The following is a 16,876-nucleotide window of genomic DNA, read 5'->3' on the forward strand; positions in this document are numbered from 1 at the left end:
AACACTCACAGCAAATTCAATTCAATACAGAGCCATGCTACCATAGAGCTTAGCCCTGGCAAGAAGTGAGACTGTAAGGCATTCTGCACATGCCAGTCCTAATTTCCAAATATCCTACATCTCAAATGTAGTATCTGAGCTACAACCCACACAGAGGAGTAGATCAGGGGAGGTCATGAAAGAGTTATATTCCCCCAGCACTTCAGAGCACCATGATCTCACTACATTGTCAATATGACAATGGCAGCAGGATAAACGGATCCATGCAGCAGAGGCTATCAGCCAGTGCTCTCTACAGAAAAGGAAAGCAATACGTGATTAACTGTTGTGAATAGGGAAAAAATTCCTACCTCTAGGTCCACATGCCATACACAAAACAAGCTGCAAAGACCTGCAAACTGACTGAACAACTCTGTCTGCATGGGAGAGTGTGTGAATTTTAAATGTTAATTATCAGGCAATATACAAACACAGAACTGTTGAATCTGCACAATTGTTTTTAAGATTTTCAGCTTGAAAAAACTGATTTGTTTGCTTTTAAGTTTTAAGTATTATTTTACTCTGAGAAAGAACCATATGCACATTGATAAAGTGACAGTGCTTCATTGAGACAATGTAACTATGAATTGGTGAGTTCAAACATGTTTATTGAAATTTTAAAATGTTTAAAAATAGCTAACTATAGCTGGAGTGTCTTGGTAAAGGCAGCAGAATGGTCCTGAACAAACAAGAACAGACTATGCTTTGTAGAATCTTCATGAGTATTGAAGATAAGACAAGAGAGAAGAAAGTAATGAGAGTTTCAGCTCAGGAGTAGAAGGCTTTTAAGCCATGTTAATTTTGAAAGAGATATACTATGTTTTATGTATAAAAGAGAAAATGTTCAAGCCAGGAATCACAAGTTGCCTATGGTATGTAATTTGTATTTTTAATTAGAAACCTAGTAATATATTAGTTAAAAAACCTCCATGTGTAGAAATTAATCAAGTGCATAAAGCCAGTAGAAAATGATGGCTCTGAGGTGTGTGCAAGCTCTTCTACCAGCATCTGAAAAATCCCAATTCATAGATACATCCTCATGTTTCAACATATAACAATATGTCATGAATCAGTACCAGTGAGATAAATCAACAAAAAAATATGTGGACAGGCAATATAAGCATAAAAGAATAATGTTGCTTGTTTTTACTTCACACAGAATGAATACAACAGATTAGAACATGAACTAATAAAACTCCAGAGCTTCTCACATCACATAATTTCTTTCTAGACAGAAAATTCAGAGTAGTTGATGAAAAAGAAAGACACATTGTTCCATTCATTTTCTAACAAAATCAAAATCAATACATTTTTACCAGTTCCCATCATAACACACCTTGAAAAGTAATAATTTTTAAAACACGAAGTGTTTGAGTGGTGTTGATCCAAACCTTTAAGACGTATTACATACCCCATTCTCTGTTCGTTTCTCCACAGGTATATTTATGCCATTTCTTTGATTTTGGGCTTGACGTCCACCTAAAAGTAAAGCATCACTCTTACTGCAAAGTTCAGTTTTCAACACAAATGCATTTTACTCTTGAGTCTGTTCTCATATGTTCTGAGAATTCTGTTCAAGAACTTGTATCAAGCTTTTACCTGTGAATTTTTATTCTGTTAGTTCCAACTCTTTCTTAGTAAAGTTACTTTTTGTAAGGAGTGAACCAGCAGAAATAAAGCCTTGACTTCACAGAATTCCTCAGTTAAAAGTACAGACATGCAGTTCTATTTTCCTAACTTCTCTTTAGGCAAAATGTCATGAAGAGCAATGTACTCAGGTTTTATATTTTGTGTCCATAAGAAGCAGTAGCTTCAACTGAACACATTATAAATTAAGATAGTAGAGGAAGTTTTTCTAATGTCTAACTTATAAACAACTTTAATCTAGAAATCTATCCATAGCTCAGTGATGAATTAAAAAGCCTTGCAAGCATGGTTCAGGAGCAATGCTTTCCTTGCACATTGAAATTCTTTGGCTTTAAGTGTATCTTAAATTTCTTAACATACTTTATATTTGTATTGCCCAAAGGATAATAGACTATTTTACAAAGTATCCAATTAATACAAATCTGTCACACATTTTTGGGTCTCCTACTTCTGCATTCAAAACAAGCCGGAACCACTTAAAAATAAGGGAAGCCTCAGCTGAAAGCAATAAGGACTCAAAGACTTGAAATCCTGTTGTTAAAAGCAGTCAGATTAGTTGAATGAGTCAGGATAATCTGGGCATGCAAACACACCTCACTGAGACACCTTTCCTGTCCTTCAGACAGTCTGACAGCCATTAAGTCTACAGTCTCAAAAATCTTCTCACAGATTAAGTACAGTCTACCCCAGTAAGTTCAGAAAGCTAAAACACTTCTATTTTTTTCTTCCAGTCTTTTAAGAAACCCCACTTCATAGGGCACTGCTTCATATAAACACTTCTCCTATAGAACCAAGCAGACCAGCAATTTTTCAAGATGCAAATTTTCCTGACTATTAAATATACCTACATGAAGTATTGAGAAAGCAAAGGCACTGAAACCTCTGCCAGTGATGTCTGTAAAACAGATCTGAGTTTTTAAAGGAGGCAACGGAGTTTACCAAGTCTTTCTCTGTGCAACTGAAAGAAGAAAAAAGAACCATTCTACCCTCTCAAAATGTAGGGACTCTCAATAAGAAAAAACTACATCAAGTCTCTAATATCCACCAACTTTTTTGGATCCAAATTAAGCAGAATACAAACAGATCTTGCTGTTACTCAACAGACTGGTAAAAATTATTCTAAAGAAGAGAACTGGTGCACAAGAACAAGAATAAAGGTGCCCCTGAGGAAGGTTTAAAATGGCTTTGGTACAAGGAACTTGTATTACATATAACCACTGAGGTTCACTGAAAGAACTGAAAACCAAACACTTCAGAAATCTTTTAAAATCTGTTTTAGTCACAACACTACAGGATAAATGTACTTACTCTGTTCATTGCTTTCAGCTGGCGACTCTTCATGACGAAGAAAAAATTTCACCTCTTCCCTGCGGGGCCCCCACTTCTGCAGGTGGTCATACATCATGTGGTCAAAGGGTATGGGGCGCTCTGCAAGCACAAAACCAAAAAAACCTCATCACAACTCCTTACAATCAAGCAGTGTTATACAGAACTCTTATTAATAGTCAGAATGTCCTTTCTGGTAGCAATTCAACCTACCTGATGCATTTTGTCTCACATGAAGTCTAAGAAACAGGCATCCACTGGATGTATGGTATTAAAAGCTGGCCTGTCACTGTAACACAGCTTGCTGCTCCACAGGACTACAGAACCAGCTTGCAAATCCATACCAGTGTTTAGGAACACTAATTTAGGAAATAGCAACTTTGCTCCCCATCAACACCAAATGGGCCATTTGTTCTATTATTAAAATGGTTCATTCAATTTGTACCTCTGGGTTTCCACACAGACAAAAAGCCTTATCATTATATTGACATTTAATCTTCTAAGTACTAGAGCAGGTACTCCCACTCTAATAAACTTTGCCAGACACTAACTTCCAGTATATGTGGAATTACTGGCAACTCTTTGAACAAATAAAGACTAAGTTCTATGCAACAGTCAGTCTCTTTGCTTCTCCCCAAGAAAACATTTGCATGTAGTAATTATTTTTCTTCTAAATTGATCATACATATTGTTAGTAAGAGACTGCACACTATATATTTAGTATTTCAAAATGAAAATACATTTAAGAAGACAAGTTTTTCACTGCTTCCATAATTACACTTGCATTTATTACCAGTTGTTTTTATTAAGATAATAAAATCCCCATTTTAAGATCTAATACTTGCTAAGGAACCAAAATATATCTTCTAACCAGAATAAAATTTTATTGTTTTACATACTATACTTTGTTGTTAAAAGCAAAATACTTTTGGCCTCCAAAACCCCAACCACACTATCTCCTACCAGGAAAAGTACCTCTGTTATCCATTTCATACTTCACTTATTTGACATTAGAAGTCAAAATGATTCAAAGATATAAGAGCAATCTTGGAAAGGGCTTGGGAAAACCAATTCACAAATTGTTAAAACCCAATACAATTTAATCGATAGTTTTACAATGCATTTAATACAATAAACTTTTGTCAAAATATGTCATGTCAAGTGGGTATGTGATTAACACAATTTAGCCACAGTTAGATCTAGCTGCTTTCAGTGGGGAAGGGTCATTCAAACCACAAACTAATCATATTCATCAGGTGACTGGTTATTTCTCTTGAAAAAAAAACTTCCCCCCACCCAAAACCAAACCAACAACTACATTTAAAAAATTGATGATTTGCTTCACTTCTTCCTGTCCCTCACTCAAGTGGTATCATAGAAACATTGCCAATAATGTTTAAGCACACAAGAATAAGGTCAGTAGCTTATTACTACTCAGTTCTTGAAAAGGAATTTTAAAAGCATGATTTTCAGGTTTTTCAACTTCTAAAGTAAAGTAAGGTTTCAAGTGCTTTGAAGCATATCCATTAAAAGTGCAGCAAGAGTCTTCTAAAGATCACTGAATGTAAAAATATTTAAGTGGTTTAGTTCAGAGACTTTAGAGCACAAGATATGAATCTTCAGGAATTTCTCCCAAACAGAAAAAATTGCTGGACAAACCCAGCTGTAACAGGGCTGGACTAATTATGGAATGGTGAGGAATAGCTGCAGCTTCACCCCTGGTTGAGCTGGTCTCCTAATAAAAGCAAGGCCTGATCCCAGGAACCAGTCAAAGTAAGAGGTGTCATTTACATAATGCACCTTCAATAATTAAGACTAATATATTTCAAACAGTGACAATGGAAAGAAATGGCAAAGATGTTTTCTACTAGTTTAGCAGTTCTTTCACAAAACCAGTTTGGGATGTTATCCTGAAGTAGACAGAAAACAGGTTAAAGTAGTAACAGCATCATCAACATCACTGAAACCATGAAGAGACAGATGGAGCAGCACTAATCATTCTGTGCAACCTGGCTACACTAAATAAATTCAGGAAATTCAGAGGAAGAAGAAATGGACATTAACACTTGACACAAGGCATGGCAAGAATTGAAATCCCCATTCCTTCCTACAATTAAAATCCTTTAAATCTATAAGAAGCACAAGAAGAAAGCATGATTTTATATTTGTAGTATAATAGTACAAGAGATATTTTCTGAAAATCCCTGTTCTTTAAGAACCAAAATCAAATCAAAGCAAAGAGAAACACTACAGTTAATTTTTTCCTAGTTGTTATAGCTTCAGAAATATTTGTCAGTAACTGGTTTCTCAAAACTATTTCAAACTTTATTATAATTTTAAAAAATTAAATAGAAGAGAGCATTCTGAGAGTGTGACGAAAACATTAAATAGGAAAATGGGTGTAGAGTTATAACAGAAAGGCTGTATTCCTATACTTTAGCAATACATTAAAAATGATCTAGAGAATATTTGTTTTCATGAAAAACAAAACAGAAAACTATGATAAATGCATACATCCATACTTACCTGAAAAAACTGCCTTTGATTTTAAGCTGGATCAAGATTCTAAAATATTTTTGAGAAATGAGCTATACTCCTTTCAAGTAAAAGTTTTGAGGATGGGCTAGTTTTAAGTATTCCAAAACAAAACACCCTGTAAATCTGAAACACGGATACTGCACCAATGTTTCAGAAAAGAATTGCAAAATTCTTCTAGTGGAGCTACAAATCCACTACTTAAAAGTAAGTTTCACTCTTCAAATTCTGTTTTTATCCTAATTTCAAGGATCCTGCTATGTGAAATAAACACGTTTATGCCTCCTCTACACGAAACCAGAATAAAATAAAATGGATTTTCTCCACAGGGGAGTTGTGATATCTGGAATGAGTTTTTCCCTGCTCAGGTTTGCAGAAGTATACTCAGAGTAAGAAACTATTTCTTTCACACTCTCTTGGTTCCTATGTTACCACCACACTGAGGAATGTTATGACCAGTTGCTGAAGGGCATTCCAGGTGTAAATGAACTGAAAAATTAAGTACTGGGTGGATTTAAAGGTTGTAATCAATTCTCTCTTGAAACCTACTACAAGTTCCTTGCCTCACACCTGTCTTTGACCCTCCTTACTGACTGCTATTTACAATAACAGGGGAATGAGGAAGAACATTTTGGGTTTGTCTCCTGTTACAGCATGAGAAATCCTTGCAAAAAGAGTAAGCTCCAAACTGACAAAGCCTGATATATCAGGCAAAAACCCTATTGAGTTTTTCAACTACTACTGATCTCAAGAAACTGGAAAGGAGAGGGAACCAAAAATGAAATACCAAAATCAAATGTGAATAAATGAAATGCTTAGGCCATGCAGCTCTGAGAAGAATCAGTTTCTTGAATCTAATGCAAACAACACCTAAACTATTTTACAACTCTTGTGAAGCCCTCAACCATATCTTTGTCACACAAAAGCAAAGAAATGAAAGCTACAATAATAAATAAACCAATATGTTTTCCAACAGCTAAACTATTGTAATCTTCCTCTGCACTGTAGAAATCTTACATAATTTTTGGATTTAGTAACATTTTTCTGGAAGAAAATTGGTCTCCCATCCTCTAAAAATAAAATCAAGTGTTTATCATCTACTTGTACATACACATTCAAAACAGGAAGGCTATTGAAATAGACAGTATTTTGCTAGAGCAATACAGTTTAGAAAGGCTTTTGGGCATGCAAACTGTTATTTGTACCTGATGATAAGATTACAGTCCACAAGCCCCAATGTTTGAATTTGAATAGACTGAATAGAATGCATTATTCAGCTGGGCTGCCTAAAAGAAGCTGTGGCTACCTGTAGAGCAGAGGAGTTAAGCATGTTCCCAAGAGGCCAGGCAGACTCACTCTTATGGAGGGAGGTGTAATTTGTCATTTGTGCCACAGGGAGAGACTGCCAGGAAAACAGACCACTTACAGTGTGTGACTGAATCGAACGTGTTTCTTCAGCCCATGATTTGCTGTATTAACTTCTGTTTTGAATTTTACTTTCCAAAATGTCCTGTGAAAGAACACTTGCAGATCTTTTGAGGATAAGGGTGAGGGATCAGAGACAGTGTAATAAAAGAGATAAAATATGCTTTTCCACTGGCACAACATGCAGCAATTTTACTGCAAATTGCCTCACACTTCCCACTCAGAACCATAGTTTAAAGTTGGTTGTTGTAACTGTCGCATTTAACTGTTCAGACTCTTGTTTTCTAAATCAGATCTCTGCTCCAGGCAAAATTCTTTAAAAAAATTTCAGTAGAAAGAGTTCAATTTAGCTCTCAGAAGAAGCAGTGGGAAAAATTATCATCTATATGCCCAGGTTGTTCCACTGAGAAATCTATGCACCCTAGACTTTGGGTCAAGAAGCTGAGGTCACAGATTTTCTAACAGCATCCTACATTTAAGAACAATGAAATAAACATTTGTGCTGAAAGTCCCATCAGAGAGCCTTAAAACCAATGTGCAGGATATCATTTTTGCTGACACTATGGGTCAAAGACCCAGAAACATAAGTGCATGTTTTATTATTTCTTTCATTCTCTCCAATGTTTTCTGTTCTACACTTTCAGTGGCATCGATCTATACAGTTATCACCTTGGGAATTTAGCAAGTCAAGCTACCTTTTTGAAAGCATCTTCCTGTGAGTTTTACCAGAAGATCAGAGCTAACAACAGGTAGAAGCTCTGGGCAGACCTCTGCTCCTTCACCTAAGTGTCTGTATGTAGATCTGGGTAATCTCACCAGTAAACTGGGTGAGATTAACAGAAATTTAACAGAATTAACAGAAAACAACCAGCTAAAATAGACATCTCCTTATTCTATTCACAGCAATATCCAGATCTCCACTGACTTTAATGGGATCAAAGAAAGATAATTCTCAGGGCAGATACCCAAAATTTAGTCTTAGTCCTTCCATTGCAACCTTATGGATAAACTCTATTTCCCACTTTATAGAAGCTTGTAGCTTTCAATATCTAACACTTTGAGAAATAAAGTATTACACCCACAGATAAAATATTTTCTCACTCTTAAAAGTTATCATAGAAAAACTGTGCTTCTAAGGTCCAAGTTTTGCAAGGTTTAAGTGTTCCAGGAAGATGCTGTGGATCACTTTTCCAGTTTCCAGTCACCCTTTAAAGCTAGTTGACAACATTCTTTCTTACATTTTTAAAGAAGTACACCTCCAAAGTATTGTGAAAGCAAAAGAATAAACAATACCACATATGACACTATCACTGACAAGGGATTGGAAAATATTAGGAATATCTGAGTGTAGTTGAAGTCTGCAGATCCATTTTAGAAATCTGTGATGCACTTGGCATCATAGACTCCATAACCTAAATTTCCAATTTGAAGAAGTTTTAACCATTCTTCAAGTTCTATCCTTAAAGAGAAGTCTTCTAACTGAGTGTGTACTGAATTTGTATTCCTAGAATTGCAGGCATACAATTCTTAGCCTTTCCCCTGTTCACTCTTGCCTAAACTCTGAGTTTCCACTCAGGTAGGAAATTACTTCTTCAGGTACCTTTTCCTTTTACAAAGTCTTAGAACAGTTTAGAAAAAGATGAGGCATAGTTTTTCTAGGAGGAAAATATTATGGACTGCCTATAGGTAAAAGTTCCAGAGGCATCTGAATAATGCCTGTTGTGTCTGTCTGGCAAAACAGGCCCCAAGCAAAATAAAACACCTCTATACAAAATTGAAGAATTCAGTATCAAGTTATGACATCATCAGCCTTTATACAGAACAAATTACATTAAATAGGGGTCACTTTAATAACTAAGAGATAAGAATGGGGGATTGGAACTACAAGATCTGTAAGGTCCCTCCCAATCCCAACCCTTCCATGGGCCTATTCTGTGATTCTATGAACATGTCTGTTATCCCATCCATCAATTCTGCTTCCATCCATACATTGATAAACAATAACCTGGAGGTTTGTACAACATGCAACTACAAGAATCCATTTAAAACCAGAATTTACTGTGCATGGATTTTGACACATTCCTGAAAAGAACTGCCTGCCTCATGATTCTGTGAAATAATAATGGCAACACAAATAGGATATGGACACTACTACCTGCTCCAAGAGAGGCTGGCAAATCTTTGAGAGGAAATGCTCATGAATAGGTAAGAGATACTAACTATGTCCCATTCTGCCATAACACTGTCTGCAGAACATCTGCTATTCATGATACAGAGGGAAAAAATAATCTACACCCTTTCTTAAATTTCAGCTAGTGTTCACATGTTAGCAATGAGGAAATAGGACTGGAAAGAATGCAGGTAGTGATCTGCACTGACTGAAAAAAACATCATCATGAGATTCCCTACTGTCATTTAAATACCCTCCATCCTATTAGAAAAACAAACACAGAACACTAACAGGCCTTACATATGCATTTTATCAAATACTTCATGCTGAGGAACAAAACAGAGAAGAGTCAAGAATTACATTAATCTCTACAGTTATTTGAATTACCATCCTTTGCATCAAAGTCTACTAGACTAGAAGAAAAAAAAAAAAAGAGTACAATATGTAATTGGAATCATTAGTATTGAGAAGTCACTCTTTTTTTATAATTGATGCACATATTAAACTCCATTTCCAGTGAACATTTCACTTACCATTTCCACGCCATACTTCAGCCAGATGGCAGCTCCCTTCTCCAGGCTCTTTGCAGAACTCCACTACATCCCGACAGGTTGTTTCTGGTGTAATTGGAACTTCTGTCAGAATCTGTTCATTGTTGCTCAGAAACACAGTTAATATCATCTGAAAGAAATAAAGAGAAAAGCAGCAGACTATTTAAAAAAAAGAGAGACATACATAAGGTTATGGGTAAATTTTTTCCTCCTCTGTAAATGAAAATGTATGCCTAGGATTATTTACTACATTCCAAAGTTGTTTTCAGTTTCCTGTAACTTTGACAAAGATTTAGTCCTTTGTGTTCATTTTTTTTGACAGTACATTGAATTGACAATTTTTTTATAAAAGCTTGAGTTGAAATGCTTTAGTTCTGTCTGAAAACAAGGTTGAGACGAAAGGAACAAGGAACAAGTTTCAGCTGTGTTAGATACTTGAAATCATAACATTTAAATGTTGAAAATAAATTCATACTTTGCAAAGTAACCAGAAACTTCAGGATGTACTCAAAGATAAGTGTTCCTAAAATGCACTAAATACTCTGAAAGACACCTTACCCTAAGCTCCTGCTTAAAATTAACTGAATAATTCTATACATTCTCTCTGTACCTTAATTCCCATCTGTAGTGACAACACTGTTCTGTAAACAGTGGATGGAAAAGAGAGAAGAACATCATGTTTTGGAAGGCAAAAAATCCCATAACAGTAAGTGTCCCTAGAGAACATGATAAAGTTAGTAACTTTACCTGCAATGAAAGTTCTGCCAGATCTTTCCCATAAATAAAATGTGGCGTCACACATTGAACATAATAACAGCTCTTCATTAAATGAGCACTCTCCAGGTAAATAAAAGTTGTGTTCCAATTTGCATAAGCAACTCCTAAAAACATTCATAATACTTTTATCTGTGGGACACATGCATCAGCCAGACTGGAGACTGCCATTAATAACAGCTAGATCCTGAGTAAGAGCAGTCTGTCTACTTTAGAAATAGACACAGGACAAATTCCAAGAAAGCCCAGGCTTCAAGCTCTCAGTCTCGTCAGTCCTCCAGGCTATTTCAGTCCAGGTTTCTACTTTCCCTCAGCCTGCCAAGTTTGCATGCTGTGTCCTGAAGTTTTCAAGTACCTACACTTCAACACAAGAAGCAGTCAACCAGAACTGAAAATATACCAGAATTCACCCCCGATTTTTTCCAGCAGGAGCATAAAGGAAGCCATGGTAAAAGCTGTAATAAAAGCTGGAGGAAGCTACAGGATGCAGCCAACAGATAATAATGAATGTGCCTGTAACCACCTACTGTAAAAAGCTCAAAACTTTATTGTTCCCCCAACAGAAGATTCAGACAGTCTCAATATTCAGTGACTGTGGTCATATAACAAGTGACTGATGTTGAATCTATTAGTGGAATTTGACCTCATATTGAAGAAGAAAGAGTCACATACATGAACATAAACCAAGAGGCTTAGAAGAAACCTTAAGAGGTCACCTAATGCAGTCTCTTGGCCTCAGGCAGGATAAACTATACCTGCATTATTCTGCAGAGATGCTTGTCTAACCTGTTCTGAAAAGCCTTTCATGATGGAAATTCCACCACTTCCCTAAGCCATCCAGCCCAGAAATCCAGGATTCCTGTTGCAAGAGGAAGTTTCTTAAAGCCTAGTTAAAGTTTTCCTTACCACCATTTAAACCCCATAGTTCTTTTAGCCACAGGGGAAATAGAAAACACATTTTTCCTCCTTTTCCCTCTACAGTTAAATTTAAAGAATGTGTAATATCTAAGTAAATTAAGTAACTTAAATTAAATAACACCAGTTTAACAAAATTATTAGTGCCAGTATTCCAGTTTCCTCACAGCACTTGATAGCAGTTTCAGAACAAAACCCAAACTTCTGAAACTTTTTGAGAATACCAGGTGACCCTGGCTTTACTGCCTCAGAATCATGTGTGGAAGACCTGTTTTCTTGGTATGAAAGGATATACAGAATGTCTTAACATCATGTGACTTTACATGGTTTCCAGGTTTTGATTTTCTTATTGCTGTAAAAGTAACACTAGCCCAGAAAACTTGTATTAAATCTTCAAGATTATATATCTGCTTCTGCAGACAAACTGAAAGAGAAAGAAAAGCCTTGTAGATGTGAGTTATCCTATTTATCTCAGTCACTTCTCCATACATTCCAATCTCAAGCACTACATGAACTCACAGTTCCCTTGGCAATACCAGGCCAAAGTTGGCTGTAAATCAATCACACCACTTGACTCCTCAGCTCAGAGGGCATCAGTGTTGTCCTCTGCAAAGCTGGGTGGCACAGTTTCAGCCCAGGGAAAGGTATCTCACTAATGAGGAAGCAAGGTGCTGCAGCCAACAGTTGGTGTAACACTCCTCAAAGAAACTTGATTAAGTAAGGATTTGTTTTCAACAGATTGAGTAATACTAAAGGAAACATTGTGCTGCAAAACAAATATCCTGAAGCATACACAGCAAGACTCGAAATATTGAACATTATTACAATGTTAATTATATATATATTGCAATATTAATTACAACTTCAAGTCAATGTCATACCTGTCCCTGTTTGTGGTGGGAATGGGTAAGAATCAGAGGTACCACATAGTGATGAAAATACAAATAAGCATTGATGGAGTCTGGAAATTTGCTGCTGAGGAATACAAGTGAAATATACATGTAATACCCAAGTTTACCTACTGAAGTAAACCAGTTACATGGAAAAAAAGCATTCTTCACCAAAGATTAGTACATGAAAGAACTGATAAAGTCTTTGATTTCTCATTTCAAATTGATTTCTAAATAGGAGCAGCTGAATAAAACCTATCTTTTAAAATTGTGACCATAACCATTGTAGCATTTCTTTGATCATCTCTCAATTCACAGCTTTTAATATGTGAACACAATGTCACTCAACAGGATCAACCTAACACTCACAAGCAAATCACCTCAGGGATTCTAAATCACGTCTTTTTTCCACAATAAACATCAAGCTCCAAACCTTACACTTCTTCCTTCTCACCACACAGATGGGTACTACCTGTTACTCCCCTCTATAGTTCCTGCTACCCAACCAATGGTTTGATTTCAACTTTCACAAATTCTCATTTATTTTCACTCAGTTTTTTGGTTTTTTAACCTTCATGCAAACTCTAGTGTATCCCATCACATTTCAGGTCTTTTGCCCACCAAATAAGCTACAGCAAACCTCCCAAGCTGGCTTCCAAACTACTGCCTTCTCAGTTCCCAGCTGACAGATGACCTCCTCCTAGGACTTGGAATCAGTACCACAACTGAATCTTCTCTGTCCAACAGATCCCTGTCTAATATTTGCACACATTCCTCTTAGCATGGTCTCTCCCCTTCATCCATTCCCTCTTCAAACCATACTTCATGTATTATTTAAAGGACACATTTTCATCATCTCTGCAGTTTCTCAAGGAGACAGAAACAGGGATAAACCTACAAGAACATTTTCCTTCCTTATTATCTTATCTCCTTCTACAGCTGAATAATGTTACCTACAAAAATTTCAATAGGCATCACTCACACAGATGACAGTTTTATCTATCTAGACCTGATCTCCTGCTAAGGAAACTGAAATGTTGGCAATCTTCAATTGACTCTTATGAATGCCTAGCTGTCAATTCAAGTTCTACAAGGCTGTAATACAGTTCTTAGCCATGTTTCTCCAATGATTCCCTAGATTTCATTCATCAGATCACACAGGTACCCAATCACCCTGAGCTGCAGGAGAGACATCTTTGACACAAACCATTTCCTCAGTCTTCTGTCTCAGATCTATTTCTACTTTTCCTGTACCATATGTAAAACAGAAAAAGGTGTTTTTTCCATAAAGTGGTCCAGCTAATGCTCTCAGTTTGCAAACTTGCAATAAACATTTCCCAACTTTTCGCTGGTGTGCCTTTTTCACTCCTGACAACTATCAAAACAAGTCACCCTTCATGCCTATAGCCTTTACCCAGCTGCATTTCTGTGTCAGTCCTGATAAGCACAATTTATTTGTTTTCCCTTTCAATCTCCTTTTTTATCACTTTGCACTCTCTATCAAGAAATTTATGTCAAATTGGCCCTTTACACCTGTTTCTACTCTCCATGTGCCTGACTCTAACAGGTGGTTTTATGGTTTCTTCAGTGTTGTTCACCATGCCTTATATGCACCTGCAAGGCAACCTCATTATTTTCCTTGGAGATCCTCCTTTGCTGTTCTGGCTAAAAGAGCACATCAGACACAAATCTAAGTCACTAATATGCAGAAGTGCTAAAGTGCTGCCAAGGAGGTGATAAATACTGTTTTGTCTCCTTAGACTTCTGTAACCTTTCAGTTCATTGCTTTCTTCATCCCTAACCAAGATTCCAAGAGCTGTGCCAAAGAGATACATTCACCTTGTCTACCAGAGCAGAGATCCCACAAGTCACAACTAAATGCCTTACACACAACTATACAGAAACAAATCATCTTTCAAATGGCTCTAATGGCCTTTCTTCTAAATGAGTTTGGTCTGGCTGTCCTAGAATCCACCTTGACCTCTCTACCTGTGTTTTGCTATTTAAGTTACACTCCCCTAGTTCAGTGTGCAATTCCATATGACTGCAATAAAACTAGACTGCCACCCCAAAGACAGCTGATGTAGCATGTTGATTCTTAGTTAAGGTATGGTCTAAAAAGCCAACAAAGTCTTTGCCTCACCATTTTTCTAAAATCTTACTGAAAAAACCCAACCTCTTTTTCATCTTCAGCTAGTGAATTAAAAAAGTATACAGTTAAGTAAATCCTCTTTAACAATTTTTTGGAGACAAGAACTACATCTCTCTCAACTATTAACTCATGCTACCAAGACCCAAAACACTGCAGCTTGAGAAGAAAAATTGTACACCCACACCTCCACTGCCTTATGCCCAAGCCAATTTACTACGTCAGGCAGCTGATAATATTTATTGTAAAAATAACAAAGTCCATATAAGTAGGCATTTCCTGATACCCTACTCACACCAAACTGAGGTATTTAAGCTATTAGAAAGGAACCTGACAAATATTATTTCAGAACATCCTGCAACATTAGTACTGAAAACAAGTTTAAGATTATTTTCTTACAGCAATATTGGTGTATTCTACTACAAAAAAAGTAAGTGACTGAAGATGGCAAACTATTCAGCTGGCTTTTTATTTTCCATATAACCATTTTTTAACTTAAACCCATGTTTCCAAACAAAACCAGAGTTCCTGGCAAAAACTGATCTGAAGTTTCTACATTTTCCTGCATGTAATTTTATGTCCATAACTTAAAAAAGAAAGACACATATAGGAAAGTTTAGAAGCAAGATCACTCCAGCAAAAACCAAAGGTTGAGATAAAACACTCCTACATCCCAAGAAAATGAAAACCATGAATTTTTCTCTTTGTGCTATTACTCTTATGAGTCAAATTTAGAATGCCTGATATTAACAGTAGAGCAGATAATAGAAAAATTTTTGAAAAACTTTTGTCAATTTAAGAATTATCCAACATATGACTGCAATTTAAAAACATACCAGATATTTAAGATGGCTAAAGTCACATACTACTATTTAGTCATATTACACTCTCCCTTTGCCTTTTTTTTCATCTTTAAACCAGCCTAGAACTTTCACCGTGTAAATGAACAAGAAAAAAACAAACAAAACCACCTTTTCTAGCAGATCACTAAACAGACATTTGAAATACAAGGCTGACACACAATGAACTTAAAGTACAAAACAATTTCTGATAGAAATGCCAACTTCAATCCTTCTGTTTCACAGCAACTGGAAGGCATTATCTTCTCACCATGCATTTTCCCTTAACAAAGAGTTCCAAAACATTCATTCATGATCTTGCAGTGCTCTGCCATTTCAGAGCTTTCAGCGGTGCCTACAATTCCGAGATGAGAACAATCAGTGAAGACGGGACTTGTTCCAAGTTAATTTCTCCAGAATAGCAGAGACCTCAGCATGTCCCAAGAATTTTAACAACTTCTATCCTTGATTTTGCTAACTCAGGAGTCCCAGGAGTTTGCTACTACAATAGAGTTTTACGTGGAAATTCCAAACCCATATCTTACTGAAATGTCCTAGTCCAATCAATCAAATAAGAACTTTGAGTAAGACTAAGAATTTCAGTTACTAGAAAAATTATAGAATGAGAAGAAAGCAAAATGTGAATAATTACAAAAATAATCCCCTTGGTGATGAGATATATTAATATGCACAACTTTGCACGTAGAATGGTCAGAAAAAAAGTTACAAGTTATCAATTTTCTCACACAAGTTTGCTTGCCTGGGATTCATTCTATTATATGAAACTTCCATCAGCTACAGTTATAGAGGTTGTAGTTGTACATTTCAAGCATTAAAGCACAGTTTTCATTTTTGCTGCAGTAGGAACACAGCCCTTTTTATGATTACAGATGTAATTAGGTAAAACTTTAAGCAATTACATTAAGAAAACCCACAGAGTATGAAATTATAACCACAGAGCTGTTTGAATTAAAGCCATCTAAAGATCCTTTCTTGACTGAAGTCACAAGTATTTCTTTATACTATTGGGATTTCAGAAGAAACAAATCACAAATAAATCTCGGCTGTTATTATGTGGAAACCCCGGAAAAAAAGAAGTAAGATTAAACAATTTAACTTCTCTGTATTAATAAGAAACATTTCAAATCCATCTAACCAACAAGTTATTCACCAGCATGCTTTTTCCAATAATTATTTATCTTCAGAATGTATCTGTTATTTTTAAAAGTAAGTCTGTTGAAGAAATTTTTGCAGTATGCTTGTGAGCCTTATTTCAAATTAAAGCATCAGGACATACAGCAAATTTATTATCAATTACTGTGGTTTTCACCAGAAGATTTCTTTACTCTAACATCTTCTTGTATCTGTTCCCCATATATGGGATGAGAAATTACTGCAATCAATTTCCATATTTCTAAATAGCTTTCCTCACATCCTACTCACATTCAAGCTCTGTAAACTTAGAGTTCAGTACAAAATTTAAAGCCCAGTGATGCTTTTGACTGTATTAGTAAAATTCACAAAGGCAGTGTAACCAACAGACTTCAGCTTGCACAGAATAAAAAAATGAGCAAAATTTTCTGCCAAAATGTAGACTTGTGAAACCAATAGTTTCT

At 36.0% G+C, this 16,876-nt stretch overlaps 1 protein-coding gene across 3 annotated transcripts in view; it reads right to left on the reverse strand.

Moving 5' to 3' along the window:
* PPP1R13B (protein phosphatase 1 regulatory subunit 13B) overlaps positions 1-16,876 on the reverse strand; it is a 69,536-nt gene that overhangs the window by 34,376 nt on the left and 18,284 nt on the right. For all 3 annotated transcript variants that reach the window (XM_066551367.1, XM_066551365.1, XM_066551366.1), the window contains exons 2-4: positions 9,676-9,823; positions 2,995-3,114; positions 1,451-1,518 (exon numbers count right to left, since the gene is read on the reverse strand). In XM_066551367.1, the coding sequence (XP_066407464.1) occupies positions 1,451-1,518; positions 2,995-3,114; positions 9,676-9,823 (336 nt within the window). The remainder of the gene's footprint in view (positions 1-1,450; positions 1,519-2,994; positions 3,115-9,675; positions 9,824-16,876) is intronic.

Source organism: Molothrus aeneus, chromosome 6 (assembly GCF_037042795.1).
Source record: "Molothrus aeneus isolate 106 chromosome 6, BPBGC_Maene_1.0, whole genome shotgun sequence".
Taxonomy (NCBI): domain Eukaryota; kingdom Metazoa; phylum Chordata; class Aves; order Passeriformes; family Icteridae; genus Molothrus; species Molothrus aeneus.